We start from the raw sequence: 26,178 nt of genomic DNA, 5'->3' as shown, positions 1-26,178 counted from the left end.
GTCTGGACTTTTTGGACCAAGCCTCTTTTGAACTCAGCAACATTCCTGCCTTTTCCCTTTTCCCACACTCTGAAGGCTAAATGTCCCAGTGTCCACGTTTATTGGTACCTGGACACAGAAAGTCAGACTTGTGGGGAAACATGCTACGATCCAAAGCATCATGCTCCATTCCCCCGTTGTTCAAAGGCATTCAAGGCTCGTCCAGAGGCCCTAGTAATGACTTGCTGATTTGTTTAGTACAATGAGAAACTCAGTGGGCTTGTTACCACCTGTCGCTTGCCAGAATTTCATTGGTGACAGGCTTTTGACCACATCCGAGAGACTCAGATGTGGTCAAAGACAAAAAGACAAATCTCAGAGCTCTCTTACTGACAGTTCAATTTACAATCAAAATTATTTTAGACAAACAAAACATTTAAAAGAATTAAATTTATCTCAACAAGCCAGTTTGATTTCCTTCAGCGTATGGTTTTGCTATTAGGTGGTAACAACACTGGCTGGAGTCAATGGAATGAGAAACAGGCAGGGGGGATATTATCATTCCACCGATCTGAGGACCAAAACACAGAGCAAGAGAGACAGAAAGATTTCCAGGGTTGCACAAGAATACAAGTCATGCTTACTCTCAGGATGTGTTGCCTTTCATGCTGGGGAGAGAGGGGAACAGTGTATACACAGGGAATACAAAAAAAGAAATAAAACAACATAAAATGGGAACAAGTCCAACAAAGACACTTCTGGATACACTAGGGTTTCACACTGAGAGGTGTGAAGTCTAATGTGCTCATTCTCTCTCACTCTGTGGGATTAATTAAACTCAACAGGCACCTGTTCATGGTTTAAGTTTGGCTGGGCTTGTTCAGAAACTGACCAGCACTGTAGTGGGGGTCAGAAATAGTGTTAGCACTCCATCTTGTGGCCAAACATAAAAATGCAATACTTTTTGTTAAGGTTATACTGCATGCACCATGAGGTTTGGTAAAATTAAGTACCATATCGCATGTGCTAAGTCCTACTCAGTCTTCTCATTCCTTGTCATCCCCGCATCAGAAATGTCTGCATATTGCTCTTTTAAGCTAATGCTAATTCCTGTCTGGAGGACCAGTAACCACAAATCACCAGTGATTTGGTGCTCCACAAAGCAGGGACATCTTTTCAGAAAAACTCACCACTAAAACAACTCCAAGTGCCACCCATGTAACATCAGCTTACAGTAGCACACATACACACCCACAAAGGACTTACAAAATCACATAAACAAAAAACAATGTAAACAAAAGCAAGATGTGACTTACGTTGTACCAGCTTTGGCTTTTCTGTGGAGAGAGAAAGAGAGACAGGGGGTGTGTTTAACTCTGTGATACTTGTTCAAATTGATGCAGGCGTACAGGCTCACACAGACATAATGAGGGTGTGGCTTTAAGGTCATAATACATCTCACACTCTTTGGATTTACAGGACATTTCCCACAAAGTCTAAAAGCCCAAAAGCATGTGTTTGCTTTAACTGGACTTGATTTTGAACTTTAGAGTGCCGAGGTGAGCACAGTGAAGTTATCTTTCAAGTCACCCACAATGGCACTCAAGTAACAGTGACATTCACAGAATGACACAAGGTTCTCTGATTTATATATTTTAATTAATCAAATACAGAAGTCTTTCAAAATAAAAGAATTTCTGAGGAAAATCTGCTTCCTGTATCAGGAGAACTCATAGTAATTTCAGCCCAAACCTGTCATATACTGCATAAGTACAGTGCTTATAAGTGTAAACTGCCACTACTGTACTACAATATGTTCATCTTTGTGTCTGTGACACCTTTAATTTATCTTAAAGTTGATCAAACAAATGCTCTGAAATTATTCCAGGAATTTTATAGAAATCATTTTAAATAGTGTACAACCTTTTACAGTTCAAGAAAGAGCAAGTTAATAACAAGTTCACCTTCTAGCAGTCTTTTGATTTGGGGACTTATAATCATATGTGATTCAGTTCACTCTTCATAAACATCCAGTTGAATATGTTGCAGTAGTACAACAGCAGGGGGCAGCAGAGATATAGCTTAACCATCACCATGATATTACCACATTTTCTAGCCACATAAAGCACACGTTCTGCTCCAACACCACAGGAGCAAAAGTCCCATAGGGGATACATGCAGGTGATCATTCAGAGGGTGAAACAAGGAAGAGGGTATTCAGGGGAGAAGAGGCAGAACAGAGGGGTGAAAAGTGATATCCAGTGTCTGATTCCAGTTTCACAATAAATGAAAGCAGCCTATTTTAAGTTAAATGAAAAAAAACAAAAAACAAAAAATTTTTGTTATGCTACAATGAGTTGGATGTAGTCCTATCCTCGTAAGACCACTGTTAAACATCACTACATTTTTGGGAACTTTATAAACGCGATTATCATAAGCGTGTTTCAAACATTATAACGCTGCCATAACATGACCACAAAATGTATCTAAATGTGGCATAGTTTCCCCTTTAAAAATCTAAAACCCACTGAATTTTGTCATCAGGCTTTTCTCAGCATGTGTCAGGGTTCAGTGGCTATCTGGTGTGTGTGGTGTCAGCCCGCAGTGAGCTGCAGCTGCAGGCCTGAGGCCTGGCTCTGACGACTGCAGGGCTAATGTGGGCTAATCTGATTTGAAGGTGACAGAGACATGAGAGAGGAATTACTTTGAGGCCACTGTCTGGATAAGGAGTGTGTGCGTGTGTGTGTGTGTGAGCATGTGTCCTAGTGTTTGATTTTGCAAGATTTATGATAGTATTGTTCATATGGACAGTTTGTATTGCATAGTTTGTATGTGTGTGTGAGTGTGTGTGTGTGTGTGTGAGAGAGAGAGAGAGAGAGAGAGAGAGAGAGAGAGAGAGAGACTATGCCAACAGTTCAGAGTTTTGCTGGAGACCCTTCTATGATTTAGTGATTAACTCTAAACTATTTCATCTGGTTTAAATGTCAACACACATGGAACTTTGGATTACAAAACTGTGAACTTCTATGTCAACATCTTTCTTTTGAACTTCTGTCATTTAATGAAAAAGTGAAGTTTGAGGGGAAAATCAAACTAGAGCTCCAAACATCAAAACTGTCTCCCTCACAATGGTAATCAGGCCCTCTGAAAGACTTCCACAGTCGTCTTTGTCATGACAAAGTAAACTGCAGAACTTCTAAACTGCTAAAGTCATGGACCCTCCCTGTTGCAGCAAACAAGTACTAGGATGACATGAGCTTTTTTCAATTAAAGGAAAAATTCACCCAAAAATGAAAATTCAGTCCTTATTCAAAGCCCAGTGGATAGATAGTTATGGTAAAGTTTCTTAGTCAACAAAACATTTCTGGAGCTTCACAGTGAACTTACACTGCAACATTCTCCTCAACAACTGAAGAAGTCAGGGACTTGTTTTAAAATGTTTTAAAAAAAAAAAAAGAGCTTTCTTGAGCTTTCAAGCTCAAGTTTCCATCTTAAGCTGTTCAGAAAGAAGCTGCAATGCTGGTTTGCTGTGAAGTTCCACAAATGGTTTGTTGATGAAAAAATCCCACTTAATTCTCCATCGACATGGGGGTTGATGATGACAAAAGTTTCATTTTTGGGTGATTTGTTCCTTTAAAAAAAAGAAATCGACTCTTTAATTAATGCAGAATCTTCAGTATAAAAACATTTTAGAATAAACAATTTTGCACAGTTCACAAATGACTGTCCTTTCACATTAATTCAGGGGATGGGAAGCATGGGAAAGTACACGAGGGACTGAAACTATCAAAGGGAATCCTACAGTCGCACAGCTACAGAGGAAGTGGAGGGCCAGGGGATTTAATGGGGGCCAGCAGGGATTGTCAATGGGTCAAATGAAAACAAGAAGAAATGCTTACTTTAATCAGGTTTAGTCTGTCATACTGAAAGAAAATTAAAGAGAAAACAAAACGTTAACCAAAGCAGTGAGCAACATGAACACAAAAAGAAAGAGGAAGTGAGAGAGAGAGAGGAAGCTGAGGTCTGATGAGTGTGTGGCTCGCAAACAACTTGGAAGCGCATCACTGTCAGTACAATGCGACAGTTTCAGAACTCTATTGTTGATGGTCCAAATGGTCCAAAATCTGACTCTCCACCGAGCTTGTATGTTACACGAGAAGCCCGTTTATTTTTGTAGCATTGTGACAACTATCATCATATGGCCTTTGCTGCAGAAGGGCCCCTTTGCTGAATGCACTCGTTTATTTGGATTGCATTAGGACTATGGGTGATCAAGCTCACGTTGCCTGGATGACCTCACGCCATGTCTGAGGTCATGTGATTGCTGCTGACCACAGAGGCTCGTGTGTGTGTGTGTGTGTGGGTTGGGGTGGGGGCTTGGACTGTGGCATGTAATTGAAAAGTGATGTAATCAATTAGGATTTGTGTGTTCGAAACAAACTGTGCAACTGCATAGCAGAAAACACAGCATCACAATGCTGCTATTCACACCAACCTCCGACTTACCGTCTCCATGTGTCTGCCTGTGTATGTATGTACAATTTTGGAACAAATGAGATCCCATATACTGACACTCAGCAATAAATTTAATGAGTGACAAAGTCTGACAAGCAGCAGTTGGATGGATGAACATGGGTGGCGCACGAAACGTGACACCAGCCTGCTGTGTGTTTACAGGAAGGGGGGAGTGGGATTTTTTGGAAAGAGAGCAAGAGCGATCCTCTCATATGACAACAGAGAGTCTGCTCAAATAATGATGTAGTCCTGGAGCTCTGAAGCGGGATGCTGGCAGGATTTTTAACACTTTATCTCTCCGTCGTTGAGCACTTACACAGCATGACAGATATAAAGCTCTCATTACCGAAATGTAACAGTGGGACAAGTTTGTAAAGAGAGAGATGGGACAGGGGCTAAAGTGGAAAAAAGGGAAAGGATTTCAGACAATTATTTGTAGTATTGTTTATTATTCATTTGGAATTTGAACCAGAAATATTCATGTTCCTTCTTGATATCTTCTTGGAAATGATAACATCTTAAAAATAAGACTCCATTATATCTATGCTTTCATTCTAAAATTTGTTTTCCTGATCCTGACTGTGTTTATATACATCATGTATACCAACCTTAATACAAATATTTAAAGATATAATCAGGAATTTGCTACATTGCATATCACCGGAAAGGAAAAGAGAGGAGAGGAGAGGAGAGGAGTGCGGTAATGTGGGGTTGTCTGTTTTAAATGTCCATCTGCTATGACTGTGGGTGCAGATAGGGCTTGTAACAGTTGCAGTGTGCACAGGAATGAGCTGGATTCAGGGTGAAGCATTGCAAACAGGGTTGGGACACTTCCACAGAGAAGCTCACAAGACAAGAGGTGGGGCAGAGGGGAGGTGGGCACAGAGATACTTGAAGAACAGAAAAAAGAGTAATGCTTACTTTGGAAAGTCGCTTGTGAGACTAGCATGCAATCAGGAGAAGAACAAAGAAAAATCAGATAGAAAAAAAAACAAAAATATAAAAGAAATCAACTGCAAGAAGAAACAGCTGAAAGTACAAACAGAAGAGCTGAACAGTCATCATCAGATGGCACACATTATCATATGGCATGTAGCAGCAGCAGCAAAGAGAGAAGGCGTGCACACTGTGCCGTGGAGACAAAAATCATGAAGGAAAAAGAGACAAAACCAGCAAGTGAATTAATACAGATGAGGACAGAATGAGAAGGTAAATGCGGATGTGAGTGACATGGCTTACTTCTAACATTTTGGAAGCTCAATGAGTGCTGAGCATACAAAACATTAGGGCCACATGCTCCTGTGAAATAACCTGAAAGACTCAATCCATCACTGAGTTCAGTTGTGATGGGCAGATGCAGATGACGAGGGTAGGATAGCAATTACAACACCTGAACAACAAGTCTGGTTTCCACAGACTGTTTCAGTAAGAGCTTAGGATGTCAACAGATGGAAGGTCTGCAAGGCGTTAGGACAAAGAGCTAAAACAAATATGTCTGAAAAGCTCCATCTCTGTTCAGTAACATGGAAGCAATTACAACACAGCAAACCTTCGACCACAAATTTTCCAAATTTCTGTTACAGGATAGGTTTTCCAGTCTAATAATGCTAACATCAGCCAGTTTTAACGGGGAGAGAAATTACCCCCTGCATCAGTGTTCATATGGGCCTCCGACTATTGTTTTTAGACAGACTAGATGAAAATGTGAATCTGTCCTTCAAATCCAAGAACACCATTCTTGTTAACTGAATTTTCGGTTGAAATTTCATAAATTTTCACATACAATCAGGAGACAAGTGCTAAAAATAAAATGCTGGAAGTATTGTAGTTGTATTATCAGCAAAACTTTAGCTCAATGTGTTGAGGAAATCTGTTGAAGGAATATCCATCAGATCAACAAACTAAAAGAATCTAAATTACATCACTACATTCGGAGGGATAAGCTGTGGAACAATGTGCAGAAAGAAGCCTTTTGATAACCAGCATGTCTTCACCAATGTAGCTTTGCCCTTACAGTGCACCTTATTCAATGGTTTAACTCTCTTTAACTGTGTCCACCAAACTGTATCCCTGCAGACCCTGTTCCATTGTCCTGTCTGCTGAATCACTCATATGAGCTCAGAGTTGGCTGCTGCACCAAATTTATTCATCCCTGTCTTACATCACTAATTTTGACCTCTAATTCCAGTGTGCCCTTGTGATAAACATAAAAATCACAACAGTGAGTGAATATATGAAATATATAAAGAATGCTTTCACTACAGTATTTCAATATTAGACTGTTCTGTCTATCATTTAAATGCAGTTTTAGGAAAGGAAAAACAGACTAGGGAGCGTATGGGATGTAAAAATGAAAGGCTGGGATGGAGAGGAGGGTGCAGTCTTTCCTGAGGGGGGAAGGGGGTGAAAGCTGCAGAACACTAGTTACATCAAGTCAATAACCAATCACAAAGGGTGCGTCACTATGTTGGGTAAAAGGAACCGAGCTGCACCAACTAATGCAGTCACAGTTAATGAATGGCTGCCGTATCATCAGCTACAGCATTGTAAAGTCACAATGATGGTATCACTATAACATCAAAGAAAAGCATTAAGCTAACCTCACTTCTGATTTCTCGTCTTTGAAAGAGATAACACGTGTAAGCTTGTGTACTGTGCAAACAAGCTGTATTTATAGAATTCAAACGTGCCATTACATACAACAGTGTGTTGTGAAGGCATGCTGCTTATGCTTTTGGCCAAACACAACTCACACTTTCAGAGAAGTGTCTTAAGCCTTATCCTGACCAGTCTAACCCTAATCCATGTGTGTGAAACTGGCACCTTGTGTCCCACAGTAAAGCTTTTCACAACAGCTATTCTGTGAAAATGTTAGAGCAGCTTTGTGAGGCACAAAGCTCGGTATGATTGTTCTCTACTGAGAATCTCTCTTCACAGTGCCACATCTTCTCAGCGAGAAGGACACGGGGTTGGCCATTCTTGACAGAGCTGAGAACCGAAAGCAAGATACTAAATATGTACTATAATAATAATAATAATATGTATTATTAATAATAATACTAAAAGTGTAAGATGCTAAACCTTCATTTCTGCCCAACAGGTAGAAAGGAAATATGCCAAACAGGTAATAAAAAAAACCAAAACAAAACCAAAAAACGAGCATCTCCTGGTTGCTCACCTTTGAATTCTTTGCCCCACTTCTCGCTGACTGCAGGGAGTACGTTCTCTGGACAACCTGCTCAGGCGTGGAGGGGGATTTGTCAGAGGAGTGGTCTGAACCCTTCTCGACCATATTCTCACCCTCCTGGCTCTGTGGTGTGGGGGAGCGCGAGCGTTTACGCAGGACCGGTGAGCAGGCAGGTGTGCTCTTGTTTGAGTTACTGGCAGTGCTAAAAAGAGAGAAAGGAAGAGGGATGAGAACATCATCTGTACACCCATTCTGATGTTGTCTATTTTTACAACATAATGTAAAGATACACAATAATCTGGTCTTGCATCACAGAAATTATACAAACACTCCTTGAATATATCAACGTAAACACCATGCAAGTTAGGGCCGTTGGTTTACAGCTCAGAGTGGACAGCAGGACAACACACAAACTGTTTCCTCATGCTTACATCACTTGAGGCTTAACAGCCTTGAGGTGCCATGTGCTAACCTGGCTAATACCAGCTAAGCTAATGCGAGAAACGAAGAACAGCAACAACAACAACAACAACAGCAGCAGCAGCAGCAGCAGCAGAAGTAAAGGCAACAAATGTGCAAAACACTGCCATGCATGACTTGAGGATTTTCTCACTAATGGCACACTTTAGAAGCAACAAGACAATCAATATGTTTTTGAGCCCATCGCCAATTTGATTATGAAATGTACTGGAAAAACAGCCAACTTATATCTTCTCGACCCTGACATTTATTGAGCTGTTTACTTGAGTCGATGTAAAACATGAGGCCTTACAATAATTAAGGATATTTTTCCCTGAAATACCAAAATTGTTTTCACGACTGGAGCAAAGCCACTCTGGATTAGATGATCCGAGATACAATGTCAGGTACAAAGCATCATTACTGCAACTGAAGCATGTCAAACTGAGGTACATGTTGACTTCAGCAACGGGATTTGCTTTAATGGCTTCACCTACAGCTCTCCAGCCAAGCCGAAGGACCGTTGTCTTCAGACAGGTAGTCCCCATCCTTCCATTGAACACTAAGTTCCTATCAGGTAGCCTGTGTGATCCAACACAAGACACTCTCTTTTCTTATGTGCACGCACGCATGCACACACAAACACACACCGTCTCCTCACAATGACAGAAGCTAACAAAAGGCTCTGTAAGTGATCTGTGTGGCAGGGTGGCTGCAAGCCACCGTTACTTGACATGGCGTTATGCAAGCCATTACGTCACTGCCAGCCAATAGCCACTGTTTGCGCCCATGAATTACTGATCTACTGTTACATTGGAGACTTTAGAGCAGCTTAGAGCACTGAATCACAGAGAGCAGCGTTGACAGCTTCTGTCCGGCTGTCAGGGTCTGCGGGACCCATAGCTGATTGATTTTAAAAGGCAGGGACAACACAGAGGCTACACATCTGTTTGATGCACATCTAGTATATTAAGGTACCTCTGACATCCATTTATATGATTACCAAGAGGTCTGCTGCTCAGTGGATGATCATTTTGACTGTTCTGTACATTGTGTACTCTGCACTGACTACTGATTAGTCCCTGCTGACCTGATTAAATTTGCTAGGAAAACTCTCTTGGAAAAACATTAATTGTCGCAAATAATATATTATGGAAGCAGACATCTACTGCCATAGCTCAGTGGCAGGTGAATGCCAAATAAATCTCAAGGTTCCTATGTTATCTTTATTATTGTATCATAAGCTCACTTTTTTTTATCTGTTATATATAAGTACAACTGCTCACTATGATGGTAGAAAGCAGAGTACATTGATATTCAGCATGCATCATAATCTCTCCGCCTGAGACAGGAGACTGTCTGGGCTGCACACAGATGCAGTACATGGGATAAACGTGAGGAAAATATCGCAATTCATTTCTTGTACATGTTGGTGTTAGTGCTTCTCTAGTGCTCTGTTTGGGGCAGACGAATCAACCTGCGTTTCCCTCTTGTCCAACCTTGTCTTGTGAATGTGATTTTATTTATTTAATGTATTAAATAAATAATTTATTAAAATAAATAAATACAATTAATTGATGGTGCATTAAGTAACAACCACACTAATAAATAATATTTGCTGGGCGAAATAGTTTCTCTACATTTTCCTTGTGTATTGTTTTCCTTGTTGCTTTCATAAGTGTATTAATTTTTATGTGATCTTTATATAAATGGAGGAGGTCTTCACTTCAGATGTAAAGACCGCATTGGGTGTGGTGGAGTGATTAATGCGACAAATGCTCCCCCCCTCCATTAGCCGGCTGATGTGCCCTTGAGCAAGGCACTTAACCCCCCAATTTGCTCCCCACTGCTCTTCTGTGTGTTTCACTGCATGTAATTTGCCAGGTGTTGCATGTGTTTTCAACTAAGGATGGGATAAATGCAGAAGACAAATTCAGTGTGTGTATGTAAAAATATACACACTGTCAATAAAGTTGATTCTTCTTCTTACGTAGCGGCTTGCCTCCACTAACACACTGAGTGTAGTGTGAGAGTATATCAGAACTTGACTGAATTTGACTGTCCTGATGTGGGACACAAGTTGTTGCAGGGGATGTTTCAGTCGCAATTAAACAAAACAATGCAAGGCAAGGCTGGTATTCGGCTTCAGTTATCCATCTGTCCTGATCATGTACTTATACACACAGTATGTAGGCATAGTTTGAATGATTGTGGTGGTGGTCAGCGTGTGGCATGGAGTATGAGAGGAAATTGTAGTCATATCGTCTACATGTCAGGTACTGGCTGGTGGAAGCCCTCCGGTTCTGTGTCTAATATCACTGAACCATTTCCTACAGTGGGCCACAGTTCTCCTCGGGTCAACGCAACACATTATTAAAATGGGTGATCCGCTCCCAGGATTGTTTCAGCATGGGCTGTGTCCGTCTTAATAGACATGCTGCATATTTTCTTGTGGCCATTTTGAATGTCTTGTCCAACGACATCAGTTTTTTAAAGCTGTTCTTATCTAAAATTATAAAGTACTACAAAGTCTTAGTAGCACAGAGTACAGATGGTCTCAAATCGTGGTAGGTGTTTTTTTTTTGGTTTTATGCAAATACAACAGATGGATGTATCATCAAAGTATTTTGTACCATTATGTATCTACTTCCTGTTGGTTTAATTACTGATTTTGGCCTGTTAGTATAAAAGGGGCTGGGTCTAAACAAAAATAACTAAAAATTAGAGTTAAAGTTATTTAAAGACTGCTTTAGGAGCAATACCTGTAAGAGCTGTGCTTAAGTAATTCCAACAGAGAAATTATAAGAAAAAAACAAAAAAACATAAAACAAACATTAATAAGAGGATCATCCCTTATGCTCTCCCTCTGCACAGAAAATGAGAGGATTTCCTCTGGTACAGGAAACCCCCTTGTTGTTTTTTGGCAGATGAGAAATTCATGGATCACCTTGTCTTTTCACACACCTGGCAGTAAACAAAAGGGACACGTCTCCATCATCGGCAAATGGATGACTAAGCCCAATATCAGCCATTCACACAACAGTTTGCTCTTTGAGCCCGTATGGTGGTGTGGATAGAGTGAACACGCAGCCGACGATAGCCAGCAGGGGAGCTCACAAAAGCTTCTATCACAGCTGCTTTGTCATCAATGGCTTCATGAAACAAAACACTGAGAGTTTGACATAAAGCAAGAGTACCAGCCAGGGCTTTATCTCTGGACTGTGATGCTCGGGGAATTAAATGAAAAGGCACAATGAGTTCTTCAGCTGTAGAACAATAGTCACAGCTGTTGCTACCTGTACAGCAGCTGACTGTTACTACAAACACATGATATATGAGTCATTTTTGACGTTACGAAGGACAACCTGCCTTCTGGTGCAACGATAAAAAACCAAGTCACTAGCCTTTTCAATTTAAAAACACCTATTGGAATCAAATATCGGAATCAAACAGAGCCACAGTCAGTGACAGGAAAATGTGCTTCACTTATGAAAACCAGTGTTTTCAACAGCACTCACGTGGGCTATTGAGTTATAGGGTTGCCCTGATTAAGTGCTCCGAAGAATTCAGTCATGTACTGTAGAGAGAGAGAGAAAGAGAGAGAGCTGACAAACAATTTAACAAATTAAAAAGCCATTTCACTTAGAGCACTGCCCACACAAATACAAAGCTCAAACAAAGCTCAGCTTAGAATGAATATCACTATAGCAACTACACAGAGAGAGAGAGAGAGAGAGAGAGAGAGAAGTTTAAATATTCAGAGTGTGTGACTAAATATACTTCGCCAGCTCTGTTGTTAGACATGCTGTCTGGGCAGGAAATACAGCAGATAGGCAAAGTGACAGACATCAGGCATCACGGCCCATCGGGGCTTCATTGACGTCTCAACATAGTGATACAAATATCTGTAATTCAAATGTCTGGATGTTAATATTTCCTAATGAATTTCTGTACTCATTTTGTAGTTTTGTGCAATATTTCTTTTATTAATTTGCAAAAGCATGAGCATAATTTGCTTTACTGAATTAATTTTACAAATTATCTAAATAATAAATGTGTAAATACATAGTAACAAAGAACACTTGATATTGCATATTAAATACCAGTGGTGCTTTGTGGTATATCGTTCTAACTTAAACTGACGAGCTTGTTGTGACCCAAATTTAGCTCAGAAAATGAAAGAATATTGCAGGGTTACAAACAGTACATCACAGCTTGTTTTGAGTCAGATCTACTGTATGCAGCATTGTTAACATCTTATTGGTTATTAAAACACTAAAGTATCATATTTTGCACAGCACGCTATGCTCATTTGCATCCTGTGCAAGAGTGACTGGTCCCACGGGCTCAAGCACTGAACCCATCAGCATTACAGAGCTTTGCACAGAGACAGACGACTGACTTCAGAGTGTTGATCAGACAAGGCCCCAACATGTCAGTGTCATTCAAAATAGGTCAGGTTCTTACCTATGGAGTGAAAGGAAAAAAAATAAAAAAAGAAACAAGCATGCTGCTTGCACCACTTTGTTACAGTCTTTTCTTTAAATAAGCTCTAAATCTCTAAATCCAACCAGCTCAAGCTGTCCAATCGTTCAGCTTTACAATAGAACAGAGTTCCGGGCCTTTCCAAAGACCCCGCTTGTTTTCACAGTTTTGCTGACCTTGGAAAATACCCATCTGGCAGTGGCCCCCTCAGCTCCGCTTGGTTTGAAAAGGCCATGAGGAACACCATGCTCACCAGCAACCACTGCGCATGCACACACAGGAATGCGCATACAGCACACAGAAGCTCACGTAAACATGGCCATTTGTGTGGACACATACGCCCACATACTGCAGAAACACATTAGAGCTCAATGCTACACACCTAATCTAACGAAAACTACAAACTCTACTGCAACTGTACATATTATGCAATCAAACCCACCCTACCCCACCCATCCACTCTCTCTGCACATGTACACTGGCACTAACATGCATCACAAAGCCTGCCATACCCCTGCTGAAAGACACAGTCCCTCAACACCTCGCCGTAGCAGCCCTCGAGGCAGCGACAGCCCTCGTCGGCCACCGTCACACACTCAAACACCACCATGTCCTCGTAGTCAGCCCCCAGCAATGAGCTGTTCATCCAGCGGATCATCCCAAGGACTGCGCCTGCACTTCCCTTTCTCTCTCAGTGTAAAAGTAGAAAGGTAGCTGCACAGATAAATGGAAAAACAGAGAGAGAGAGAGAGGGAGAGAGAGAGAGAGAGAGAGAGAGAAAAGATGGAAGAGACTGGCAGGGAGATTTTCTTCGGCAGGCTTAGAGCCACTGATCTTCCCCGGCCAGCTCTGATCTCCTAATAACCAGCTTACATCGCCCTTAACACCACCTGCCAAAGAAGAGGCACTGGTGGTCTGAGATGCAGCTGCCCTCCCCTTGGACTCTCCTTCCAAATAGTACATGTTGATCTCGCCAAGCGGGTAAACCAATCATTATGCAGGCTGCATGTAATTCTGCCTGAATTCAGGCAGGTAGGCAGGCTGTTGTTTCCAGCACTAACCTGGTTGTAGCCATGTAGAGAGCCACTCTGCAGCGATCAGCCCTTTTCAAACGGCTTCATTCACGCAGCGGGAGCCGCGGACAAGACATCGAAGCGAGGAGAGGAGTTGGAGGAGGAAGAGGAGGAGGGGAGGGAAAGGAGAGAAGAGAGAGGGATAAAGGGGAGGAGGGTGTACGAGTTCTGGAGCATGCCAGCAGGATGGGGGAAAAGGAGGAGGAAGCGGACGCAGTAGAAGGAGATAAAAAGACTGTATTTTCTTCCAGAAAAAGAGAAGCCACTGAAGCTGGAGATCGCGCTCTGTCTTGTTCCTCCTATCATTTGCTCTCTTGTCCTTTGTCTAATTGAGGCCGATTAAGTGCCCCCCTCTCTCAGACAACCTGCACTTTTATATTCTCCCTTTTCCTTCCTCTGTACTTCCAGCCGTTGAATCGTCTGTCTGATAACTGCATCCGCGAGTATGCGAGCAAGGTTCTTCTCTCGCGATTTCAGCCTCTCGTTCACGGATTTTCACGGCGGCAGGCTGACAAAAGATGGAAAGAGATTGAGGGTGAATGTGTGAGTGGATACAGAGAGAGAGAGAGAAAGAGAGAGAGGAGGGTGAGAGACAGAGACAGAGCAAATGAGGAAAGAGATGGCTTTCACTTTGCATTCCACCTCTACTTGGTGCTGGTGCACTGAGCCTACTGCTTCCTCAATTATTCATGTGTTTCATGAATGGAGGGGCTGACATCACCAGCATTCAGGTTCACTTTACATTCGAAGCTCCCTCTAAATCTTACAATAAGCTAGATCAGGCTATATGGTAAACACGATTCGTGGTTTCGCACTCACACACATACACACTTACATCTTTTAAAACTAAAAATTAACTAGCAGTCCATAATCAGCAAAAGTAAATGCAAAGGACAATCTTTGGCTTTCAAAATGAATAAATGCTAAGGAAATGTAAGCACAACATATTTAACATATGGATATGGCAGTACAATGAGTCTAAAAGAGGATTTATTCTTAATTCAAATATTGCAAAACTAGCAGCATTACATGCTTCTTGTGTCCCGCTAATATCCAACATATACTTAGACTGAATGCCTCATCACAAAATCAGCATTAACTTACATAGTCTGTGCTTTCAACTGTGTGGCATGGTCCAATAAATAAAGATACATGACAAAAAAACATCTATCTACCATCTATTTCCAGCTGTGTCATATTTTGTACTCGAAGAAAAGACTGCGACATTAAATAACTAAGCTCCTAAATACATATGGGAATGGTGATTTAAACTTCAGATGAACCAGCTTTCCCCTTTTGACTTTTGTGAAGTTTGTGACAGTTAGACATTACACATCTGGATCATTCGGAACATTACACAGTCGGTCTGTAGGTGTATAGTTAAATCTTCTTACACATAATGTGTTATTATATATGTGTTTTTAAATCAGAAAATGTAAATGATCTCAATAGCTTAGTTGACTTAGTTATCTAGAGCCTGTATAGAAGTTGAATGGGGCCTAATTTCAATCCTCACCACAAGTCATTCAGTCGGAAAGGTTTTATCCATAGTGCTACAACTGCACTGTCTGACACTGGGTTACAAGTGTTATGGTGGGTTACACACTTACTGGAGCATTTAACTAAGTGGTGTTTCCAATCAATAAACAAATTCATTGCTATAAGAACTACAGTGCTTTTTACTTTGCAACTATTTTATTGAAAAGAAAAAAAAAGATGTACAACATTGACATCAATCAATCCTAAAAAAACCAATATGTAAGGAAAGTTAATTTTAAAGTAATCCACTGACATGCACATAAAGATTAACGCCGTATCTCTGTAAAGAAGCAAACGGAGCCCTGAGCTGTGCTGTTGGAAAGATCTGACCCCGGGGCTGCTGCAATGCTGGCTGCCTCTGTGGGAGCGCTGAGCCGAGCCGTGCTGTGGAACAAAGAGAGCTGGTCCACTGAGCTGGACCACTGTGTGCCCAGATAAGCCTGCCCAGCCTCACACCAACAACTGACCTACTTAGGGGACCTCTGCTCTCATTGTTGTTGCACACAGGGGACACGCAGATGGTCAAATTGACCACACACTCAGAGTTATAGTATATATTGAACAGCCACGGGCCCTGAGTCGTTGATTCATTCATGTTGATTCACTGACGACAGGCACATTTGACAGGCGTCAACAGCTTCAATTTCATTTTTTACCCCGATTAATTCTGGAGTAGATTTAAACCAAACACACCCAAAACACTGAAGACTCTAGCAAATGTCTCCATATCTTTGAGAGGAAGGCGTGCTATTTACCAAGTTGCCATGGAAAAATCAAAGTGGCGATGCCTGGCTGGGTCGGAAATGTCTGTCAGCCTGACTGTGTCTCGGCCGTGCAGTTGCCATGGCAGCCCGTCAAGCCATTCATGTGCACCGCCACTTGAAGTGTTCCCAACTAGAGGGAGAATGAGAGAGCAGGAGGAGGGTGTGTGTTTGTGCGTGCGAGGGGGTGATGCTGCTGCATAAAGCATTAACACACATAATTACTTATCTGCAAAGGAGTAGTATCAGTGGGGCGCTGACAGATGATATCTCCATTTTACTGAGAAGATAGTTTGAAAGATCACGACACAACACTCAGTATAGCACAAAAACAAGCAAATACAGAGTGAAGCCACTGTATGTCACTGTATATATATATATACGAGTTTAATCCCACAAGCATAACTTCTGCATTTAATCCCAGGCTTAATTAAAATGCTTAATTATCCTCAATGTGTGGCAGCCTAACATAGGCAGGCCTTTAACAATTTTTGGGTCCTCATTGAAGCTACGACCTACTGTACCTCTGGGTACAGGAACCTGTTTTAAAAGCAGCTATAATTAAACACACTGATTTAAATTCAAGAGGACGACTTGGGCCAGTGAGGTAATTCAAGGACTCGGTGGAGATGTCAGAGAGGGGCAGGAGGGGGACAGGAAACTGGCAACCGGATTAAGCCCCCGTGGCACATGTTGTCCCAGTGGGACAAGACACAGCCACCGCCATCTGCAGGGGATACGTAAGTGGAAGGAAGCAGGCTGTGTGACAAAGAGCGGTGGGCAGAGAGAGGACGAGGGGCGGAGAGACAAACAGTGTGCGTGTCTGATCTTAGTGTGAGAACATCTTATTTTTTAAAACTCAAATTTTGCAATACTTGCCGTACAAAAAGCAGCCACAGAGCTTGGACAAGAAAAGTCTTTCAGAATGACTGTAAAATGGGAAAGGATTCAAATTAGAGATAAAATGATTGCTAAGTTAATTGATTAGTTTAGTAATAGTTTAGCAATTGTTTTTCTTTGTACTGTATGTTCAAGAAAAGGTTTTGAATTCCTGGACAATATGAGCACTGAGTTTATAAAGACATAGACTTTTCTGTACTATATTCTAAAGTGAATTTTACCTCATCTTAAAACCACATGACATCTTAACAAAACTCTGTTGTTGTTCAAAATCGAAATCTGAATTTATGCTGGTGTTGTACACTTACGCTGAATACTAAAATGCATAAATCAATGACTGACCCACCTGCACTGAATGCAACTGTGGCACAAACTGACTTCCTGTTACTTTCAGTGTCTGAAAACTGAGTTATTCAAATGAGCCTTTGATGCTGTCAAGTGCTATACAATATGCATGATTGTCATGTCAGTCTGGACCTCTCCTCTGATGTGTCGACAGAGTTTTATCTTCAAGTCTCTGGCTCCTTTACAGACTCCACTTGTGTGATACAGTAGAGAACAGCAGGTTTGTTTTGCTAATAATATATTATTGTTCCTTTTTAGTAACTGTGAAGAAATACAGGGCTTTGTTGACATGCTTGATGGCTTTTATGAAAACTTGAAATTCACTTTCATATATTGTACAAAAATTGTCAATTTCTTAACTGATATGTCACACATCTAGTGGACACAATGCTGATAGTACAGGAATTCAACTTTTTAATTTCATTTTCATATGTCCATTAGATAACACATAGTCTGACGTCTACTCTATGGATATCTTTGGATTTGAGCAAAAGTAATATGCATATATCAAGTTGGGTTCTGGGAAATCATAACAGCCCTTTTTTACTATTTCCAGACTAAAACAATCAGTTCATTAGTTGTCTGATCAAGAATATAATTTAGAGATCAAACTAGAAGGAAAAAAACTGTTAGATGCAGCCTTACTCTTTTCTTATTGTTAAATTGTGTTTTTTAATATAAACACACAACATTCTAAAACAGACAAGCTTATTAACACTTCCGACTGTTATCATATCAACATTTAGCTGTTTATACTAAATGTTAGCAGGTATAATGAAACACAGGCAGCAGTGATTAGACTGGGCAAGCAGAGCAGGCTGGGGTTCAGCAGTGTAGAGGATTCAAGGCAGACAGAAGCAGAGCAAGTTCTGTGCTTTTGAAAAGCTCAATGGAAAAATGACCTTATTGTTTTGGCAGGCTTCATCTGAAAGACAAGTGTATGGAATGTTAATGTGATGTCTTTTCAGATGACCACCAGGGAGTGGCACACATGACTGTCTGTCCCTGAACGCAGCTTCCAGTCCATTAATAATGAGGCTGACAGACACAGAGGGAAACGGGGACATTCCCTCCAACAGCAACAGGCATGACTGATATTATTATAGTTATCTGGAAGTAAATTAATATTTTTTATAAAATGTTATAAACATAACATTTCATAATTAGTGTATTGCCAATACAACCAGTTGTCCTGGTCTTCTTTCCTTCTTAACACTTAATGCCAATTTAGACACAGTTTCTTTGTCTTTAAGTTCTGTGCAAGCATCTGTAACCATTAATCACTGCAAAGTCGATGCATCATCAATCATATTCTCTCATTCCCAAAGAGAAAAAAAATCTGGTTCAAGCTGTGTGTTTCATGGAACAATACAAAGAATAATCAGCGATGACAAATGGCTTGTGGAAGGGATGCAGTAATAAAAAAATAAGGGAAAAGGAGACGAAGGACAAGAGAGGGAGCAGTTAATAAGATGTGGCCAGGAGGGAAACAATTCTGCGGTTTCTCTTCACTGCAGAGCCCCTGCTGTGAACTTTCACTGTCCATTGTGGCCCAGTCTGATGATGCAGTGCTTTATCTGTAAGGCTGCATTTGGTTCCAAGCCTCCCGGTCCATTCCAAACAAACAATAAGCTGAAACATTTCATGATTTTGTTTTCAGAGCAAGTAGAAGTAGTTTTGCTCGAGGGAAGGGGTTTAATAATCACTTTTGATAACCAGAACAGATCTCGAGCTGATCAACCTATAGTTCACCTACAGTTAATGCAGAGGTTCTGTTCCTTCTCCTTCTCTAATACTTTACATATTGAAATGAAGCTTCCTGGTGCAGAGGCTCGGGAGCTACAATTTTCAAGGCAGTCTAAAATAGCCCTGAAAGATGTTAGTGGCTCGCCAATGCACAGTGCATGCCTGGGGATGTGGTTTGGATGTATGTATGTATGTGAGGATCTGGGGTATGGTGGACGCTATGAGCTTCTAAGTGTCTTTGAAGTTCTGTTTCTGTGTATGACAATATATACACACACGGTACATGCATAGGCTGGGCTCAAAGCTGCAGTCTCCCAGAGATGTAAACGCAGAAATCACAAATGGAAGACTTGGGTTCTCCTCCTCTGCTCTGCTGCTCTTTGACCATAACATGAAACACTGCAGTTGCCTGTTCTAATTAGCAATGCTCAATAAGATAAAGGAGCTGAGCAGTGGACCAGACAAGTATGGGGTGATAAACACAGGCATTTATATATGCAAGTCTGCACTCACAGTCTGTCCAACTGTCCTGCAGCAACAAGCGGCTTTTCTGTGGTGCCACGTGCAGAGAGTAAACCCTGACTCTAGCCTGCTGTCAGTGCATTGCTGTTGCTACAGCTGCTGCTGTTGCCTGTGTGTGCACATCTGCGTCTGTTTGAGTGTGTGTGTGTGCAGATTAAAGTCACACCAAATGTCATATCAAGAGCAAACATCCCAACACTGGGGCCACTGCCAAATCCTGAGCAATCTCCCTCTCTTACGCTTGCATGTATGCACACATGGTCTCTCCCTCTCTCTTCTGACAAGTAAGTAATGCTGCCAAAATATCCCTTCACGCTGCCTCTCAGTCACAGCACATGACACATTCAGTAGTGCTGCCTGGGTTTCCAATCTGGAAACTCACTTCCTCTAACATCAGCTCATAGTACATCACATGAGATCCTTTTGCTTTGTTATTGTTTCCACCAGCTCAGAGTCACCATCTCACTTATTCTATCTTTGGTTTTCTTTTGATGTAATTTTAGTACACGTGCAGATGATTTTGGAATCAGTCCATAAATACAAGATCAAAAACGAAGAAAAAAAAAAAAAAAAAACGCTGATGCAAATCCCAGCAGTCAGCCTGCTGTGACATTAGACAGGCTTCCCTCTGTCCATAAAGGTAATATTAAGGATTGTCTTCAATTTCTGTAGTAGGTTGCGATTACATATGCTTTAATGGTAATGTATGAAAGCATTTTATGTGCATAATACAACACAAAAAAATCAGAACTTTATCTCTGTCTATCAGCATGATCTTAAGGTTCCTCTACAAGCAGACAAAATGGTAAGAAGAAACATCTTTGTACCATTAAAGAGGCACTGAGAAACTTCAAGAATCATCATCCAGCTCAAGCATGTATGTGGAGAGATTTGAACCAGTTAGCACCATTAAACTACTGTATCCAGTATAGGTGAATAAGCCGCTATATCCAGTGGCAGCTAGTAGTTTATAACACTGTGCTGATTAAGGTATTGATTGGTGGAATGACCTCTAGGTCACAGCGTTTTGCCTGCATAGCAAATTGTCCCGAGGAGAACGGAATGCAGCTCTAACAGACGTGAGGAACAAGAGTGAGATTTCAGCTGGATCCTCTCAAACTGATACTTAACCATTATCATTTGCTCCTTGATTGGTTTTTATTTTCGCTTCGAGATGAATTGGCCCACAGTTGAACAGAAGCTTTGGGATCGTTTTCTTTCAAAGAGCAACCACAAGCATACAAACATACTGCTACATAAAAACATGGCAGCGAACTGCACAAAGCCAGACAGCACACCTCCACGTAAAGGCGACTATGGGACAGATGGCTGTTCAGCGGTAAAGTAGTCGGTGTCTATCAAGGTGCTGCAAACAGATTAAGCGATGACAGACTGAGGTTTAATAGTGTTTCTGTGCTGCAGAATGATAAAGAGGCCCTGGACTGGTCTGACAAACACACACACACAGGATGATAAATTGGCTGACACACATACAGTGCGCACTGCGTCTGATTAATCTTATGAAGCCCTGAGAGAGAATTTTCAAAGTTACAATCCAGAGACTAAAGAAAAAGACCCAAGGATTAAGTAGTAGATTTGAGAGGCATAAAAATAGGAGGAGAGCAGAGGAGAGATGGACGTAAATGAGAGAAGGACACAGACAAATGAAGAGAGAGACAGAGACGTTGGGGAAAAGAAGAGGGACGCACGTTGCCGAAACTGCTCCCCCTCCGTTTTTTTTCCTCCTGCAGTGCTCTGTAATTCGTCTCTAAAAATATCAGGCAAGAGGAGGAGGAGGAGCATAAACAAACACAAGGGGAGGAGAGGAGGGAAAGAGGGAGGATGGAGGGAAAAGTGCACAGAGAGCACGCGCTGGAGCAAAGCAGGTTAAAAAAGAAAGCGAGAGCAAGGGCCACCTGGATGTGGGTCTGTTTGTCCATGTGTGAGACGACGAGGGGGACGGGGAAACAAGCGAGGAAGATGGCGCGAGAGAAAGCCGGGGAGACAGAGGGAGCATGTGCCTGCTCTTTTCCAGGCAGCCACGTGAGCCACGTTCTCCTCAGCTGCTCCGCTCACACTGAGCCCGCCAGAGGGGAGCAGAGCGGGGTCGCCACAGTCACCGTGGAAAAAAAACAAAACACGCTAGCCTATGCTGATTGCACTGGATATACATACCTGCTGTGGTCAGAGCGTAGCGGCGTCCTGATCTAGCCCTCGTTAGACATTGGGATGTTTTCTGGGGATTTACATAACCATCCAGAAATGCACAGGTGCAGATGGATGCAAATAAATTTTGTGCTTATGTTTTTTGAAAATGCAGATATTTGACAATCCATCCAGCCTTGCAAAGAGAGTATATAGCCTTAGAATGACCTATGACAATACAACCAGAAGAACACCACAAAATGTTCACAGATGCCTAGTCCCCTTGTGCTTTGCATACATGACAGCCTCAAAGTGTCACACGCATGCATACACTCACAAAAAAACCAAAAAACAAACAAAAAAAACAGCTCACATTTCACATTCACGTCATCAGCAGAACACAGCTCTCTAGTCAGCCTTACCAGGTGAGCTTGAAGCCTTTCATTAGTACAGCGAGGAGTATCTGACTTCCATAGCGTGTTGTGGGCACTGGGCTGCCCGTTCACACCGCTGCATGCTGACTGACAACCTGCTAAAGCCTCACCTCCCATACACAGAGCAGGAGAGATGCACGGATGGAAGAAGGGATGAGTGGATGCAGAGGCAGATGGATGGTTGGGGACCACAGTCTGGAAGGACGATCCTCAGCTTTGCCCACCGTTCCACCGCATTCCTCAGCATGTACCGAGGTGCCGCAGTGCTAAGAAATTGTGCCAGAAATTCATATGTCCCTGGGGTTCTTCAGTTCCCCCAAAAGAGAAGGAGGTGACCTGCGACGCAATATTCACCATGCAAACTGAGGTGTGCAGCGGAGGCAGAAGGGCTAGCGACTGCAAATAAATGCCAACATGGCTGATGGCTGTTCATTTCTAAATCTGTGTCTTTTCTGTCAAGCTATCACACTGTCCCTCAAAGCTCGTGTCTGCTCGCTCAAACTCTCTCCGTCTCTCCCTCAGTCCCCGCTGCAGATGAAAGCTGCACTTGCTGTGCTCACAGAGAGCAGGCGCAGGATCTCTACCCTCCTCCCTCCCTCCCTCGCTCCCTCCCTCCCTCCTGCTCTGTCGGTCCTCTTCCCTAGATGGCTCTCTTTCTCCATTTCTCTCCAAGATAAGCCTAGCTGGCCCAGTGTGGAGGACTAGAGCAGGATTGTAGCCTCTGGCCATAACATCCTGTGTGCGCCGACCCCCACCTCCACCCTCCGTGTATGAGAAGGGTATTAAGTGGGGGGAGACCTGCTGCAATTCTTTCTTCTTGTATTGGACTCCCTGATCGCTGTCAGCAGCTAACCCTGTTAATCTCTTAATGCATTGAGTGTAGTGGGGTACTCCCCCTGTTCATAGCTGTGTGCTGTGTATGTGTCCTGCATACATAATGAATCAGACTGACATCACGGTGAGTCAGCTTGCTTTGTTGGCTACTAAGTGTTTTATAATAGCAATAACCTGAATTTAAATCTAACTGGGCCTTTTCTCAGTGGCGCTCATTTGTCTAATTGACCAGCATGACAGGCACGTCAGCCTCTGCATTTCTCCACATGCTGAAACTGTGTGCATGGGTCTCTAATAATAAATAAATAAGTTTATTTCAAGAATTAGGAGGTTGGGGTCTTTTTTCTGTCTTTTTTCTGCACAAAACACAGGAACAAATGTGTAGGAAATTGATTTAACAGTGTGTTTATCTGTTCTGATAGAAGCTGCAAATGTTAACACGAACAGATAACTACTGATAATAAACTGCAATTTCATGAGACAAACCATTTAAAAAATACTTCTAACAACGACAACAAGAACCTGAATCAAACAGCATGCAAACTAATCCTTCTATATTTGTTTACGGATTAACCTTTACACTATAGCAGTCCACTGTTTAATCTCTTCTCTTGACCACTTCAGGCCACAGAGGTCAGACAGCAACCGACCATTCACGTCAATGGGAGTTGTCATCAAAAACAATGGCGAGCTTAACCGCAACCACTGGGTCAGGATGCAGCACAGTTTTCCTGTTTAATCTTCTTAAAGTCCTGCATGTTACAAATTACACCTCATTACTATGGTTCATGCAAGCACACACACACACACACACACACGCCTTGATGATCAAGAGATTATTATTATTTGATTCCAGTAATTGACAGCCTTTGTTGTTTGATCTTATTTGCCTTGTGATGACAGCATAAAACACTTAGTACAGCCAAAATAAAGTTTTAATTATTGCTATTGAGCTTAGCCTGCTGAGTCACTGAGCTCTATTCAGTCACTCTACTTTTTTCACATGCACATGGTGCCAGGAGGGAGCGAGTGCATGACGGACTGATAGAGAGGTAGGAATCCAAAAAAAGATAATAGCACGCAGATGATGCTGTTGCACTCAGGCTCTTGGTATGGGAGGGCACAGACAAGCGGGACCCAAGCCAGGTTCAGGATGTTCTTTAGAACTGAAATCAGTAAACACTTCAGAGTCAACACCTGACTTTAGTGATGTGTACAGTAACATGCTCTTGGTACTTTATCTGTGTTATATCATTTTTCCATAGACGTCCGAACACAGTCTAAAACACGTCAGGGAAAGTAACACCATCCCTGACAGGCTACTGCAGCACAATCTTTTTTCCAAACGACAACAACACACAGCAGCACAGCACAGCGGGCTGGCCAGACAGACACCGATGTCAGTTTTGCCTAACAGAGGACTTGTTACATGCCAAGTTAATTGGTATACACTCTTTTGAAGTGGATGAGAAGTTTCTGTCAATGGACAGAGGTACTAGACAAAACAGCAGTGTTAGTGTTCATCTATAATATGTTACTGTCAATAAAAGTCCATGGTCTGATGTGTTATTATCCTACTTTCTTCACGGCTAAGTAGTACAGACCAATGAAAAATGAGAGGTGGTTGACATAACATTTTTAATTATGACTCTGCAAATGTAATTCTTAGTTGGCACTGGTTCATTACTCAAAAGCGTAGCCTGGCAAGTACAATCTAATGTCCACGTTTGTGACGTATCTACATGTGTGTTTCTGTGTGTTTTTGGTGTTTTTGCACATGTGTATGTTAAGATGAACAGGGTGCCACAAGCAGTCTATAACTAACAATCATTAGCCAGTAGCTGCTGATTCTTTAAAGCTCCTCACGCTGTACTGTCATTACTTTCAGTATAAAGGTCTCTCAGAGAGAAAAGGATCATCATTCATCTCAGAGCCATGGGGCAGGAAAGAGCAGACAGAAGGACATGCACTTTCTGTTGTTAGCCAGCACTGTCTCTCCCCATGGGCTACTATGAATGTGGTGGGACTGCAGAGAGAGAAAAGTGAGGAAAAGAGGCAAAGACATGAGAGTGATCTAATCCCTTCCCAGGGTGAAGCAGTGAGTGCTGTAGTCTCAGCTTCCGTCAAGCAAGAGGACAGTAAGTCATCTCACACAGAGTCCATCTGGTGCCCACCTAGTCATGGCTTGCTAAGGATTTCATTAACGAAAATAAAACAAAACAAACAACAACGCCAAAACAAAACTGCAGTCTTGGCACACCTTAATAATGTTAGTATAAATCACATTAACCATGACTGATGGCCATGGTTCCTGGGAACATACAGGAAGAATGCAGCCTTCCAAAATGGCATCCTGACTCACTGCTAAGGTGACTGATGTTAGTTTAGTTAGTTTCCATCCATGCTACTAGGGGTCACTGTGACATGTTATCACTTTCCAAAGAATACTGGAGCACTACCTGCACCATTTTGTGCCTGACAAAAATAACGGTTGGAGGAATAAATGTGTGAAAGGTAAATGCAAATGCAGAAAAAAAAATGTGTTGACAATCATGACAGACAGTTGCAGACTCCAGCCCGTTATGTCTCATTATGCAAGAGTGTAAACAGAGGTTTGTTTACCTCAGTTTTAATACAGAGGCTGGCCTTGGGTCAGATTTTGGTTAGCTGAATTAACCCAACCCAACCCAAGGACACACAATAGCATGTCTGATTGTTGAGAGATGGATGTTATGAAACAGGACAAATATTTGGTTACACTTTTGCTTTGAGGTGCTTTGAGACTGTTTGAGTGAGCCTTTCTTTATTTTCCATCACATTTCTATCATAGTTTGATTCTCACTATTGTTCTGTCCGGCCTGCTGAGCAGAGGCAGCGAGCAGTGCTGAATGGACAGCTCCTCTAGACAGAGACGTTTCCTCTCACTGACGCCCCCTGCTGACGACACCACAGCTGAGCTCTGCTCTAAAGTAATGCTGGTGATCAAAGAATAAAAGAGGCTCCTTGTATGTAAGACTAAACTGACTTTCCCAAATACTTGCTAGGTTCAGTATGCCCTTAATAAGAAAAAGAAATACACGTTTCTCTGGGTTGTTGTGATTTGAAGTTTGCTAAAAGAAAAGATAAAAAGAATAGGGGTTCAAGATCACATATCATGCTGTGAGTCAGGCCCTGACAGACCAGTTGTATTGGTCTGAAAAACATCAAATAATCAAAATCATCTCTGCATCAGCTTCGTTTTTAGCATTCCTTGA

At 41.9% G+C, this 26,178-nt stretch overlaps 1 protein-coding gene across 19 annotated transcripts in view; it reads right to left on the bottom strand.

Annotated features, from left to right (window-relative positions):
* The window catches only part of gramd1bb (GRAM domain containing 1Bb), a 75,489-nt gene that overhangs the window by 14,416 nt on the left and 34,895 nt on the right, over nucleotides 1-26,178 (bottom strand). For 9 of the 19 annotated variants that reach the window (XM_046390296.1, XM_046390297.1, XM_046390280.1 and 6 more), the window contains 4 exons: nucleotides 7,673-7,883; nucleotides 3,879-3,902; nucleotides 1,296-1,316; nucleotides 624-647 (listed from right to left, as the gene is read on the bottom strand). In XM_046390296.1, coding sequence (XP_046246252.1) covers nucleotides 624-647; nucleotides 1,296-1,316; nucleotides 3,879-3,902; nucleotides 7,673-7,786 — 183 coding nt within the window. In that variant the 5' untranslated portion in view covers nucleotides 7,787-7,883. Of the gene's footprint in view, nucleotides 1-623; nucleotides 648-1,295; nucleotides 1,317-3,878; nucleotides 3,903-5,415; nucleotides 5,437-7,672; nucleotides 7,884-13,686; nucleotides 13,798-15,992; nucleotides 16,963-22,078; nucleotides 22,661-26,178 lie in introns of those variants that run through there. The other 10 variants (XM_046390291.1, XM_046390294.1, XM_046390290.1 and 7 more) reach the window with 10 other exon arrangements.

Source organism: Scatophagus argus, chromosome 5 (assembly GCF_020382885.2).
Source record: "Scatophagus argus isolate fScaArg1 chromosome 5, fScaArg1.pri, whole genome shotgun sequence".
NCBI classification, from domain to species: Eukaryota; Metazoa; Chordata; class Actinopteri; family Scatophagidae; genus Scatophagus; species Scatophagus argus.
The sequence above is the reverse complement of the archived record's forward strand: the minus strand, read 5'-3'. Positions and strand labels throughout refer to the sequence as shown.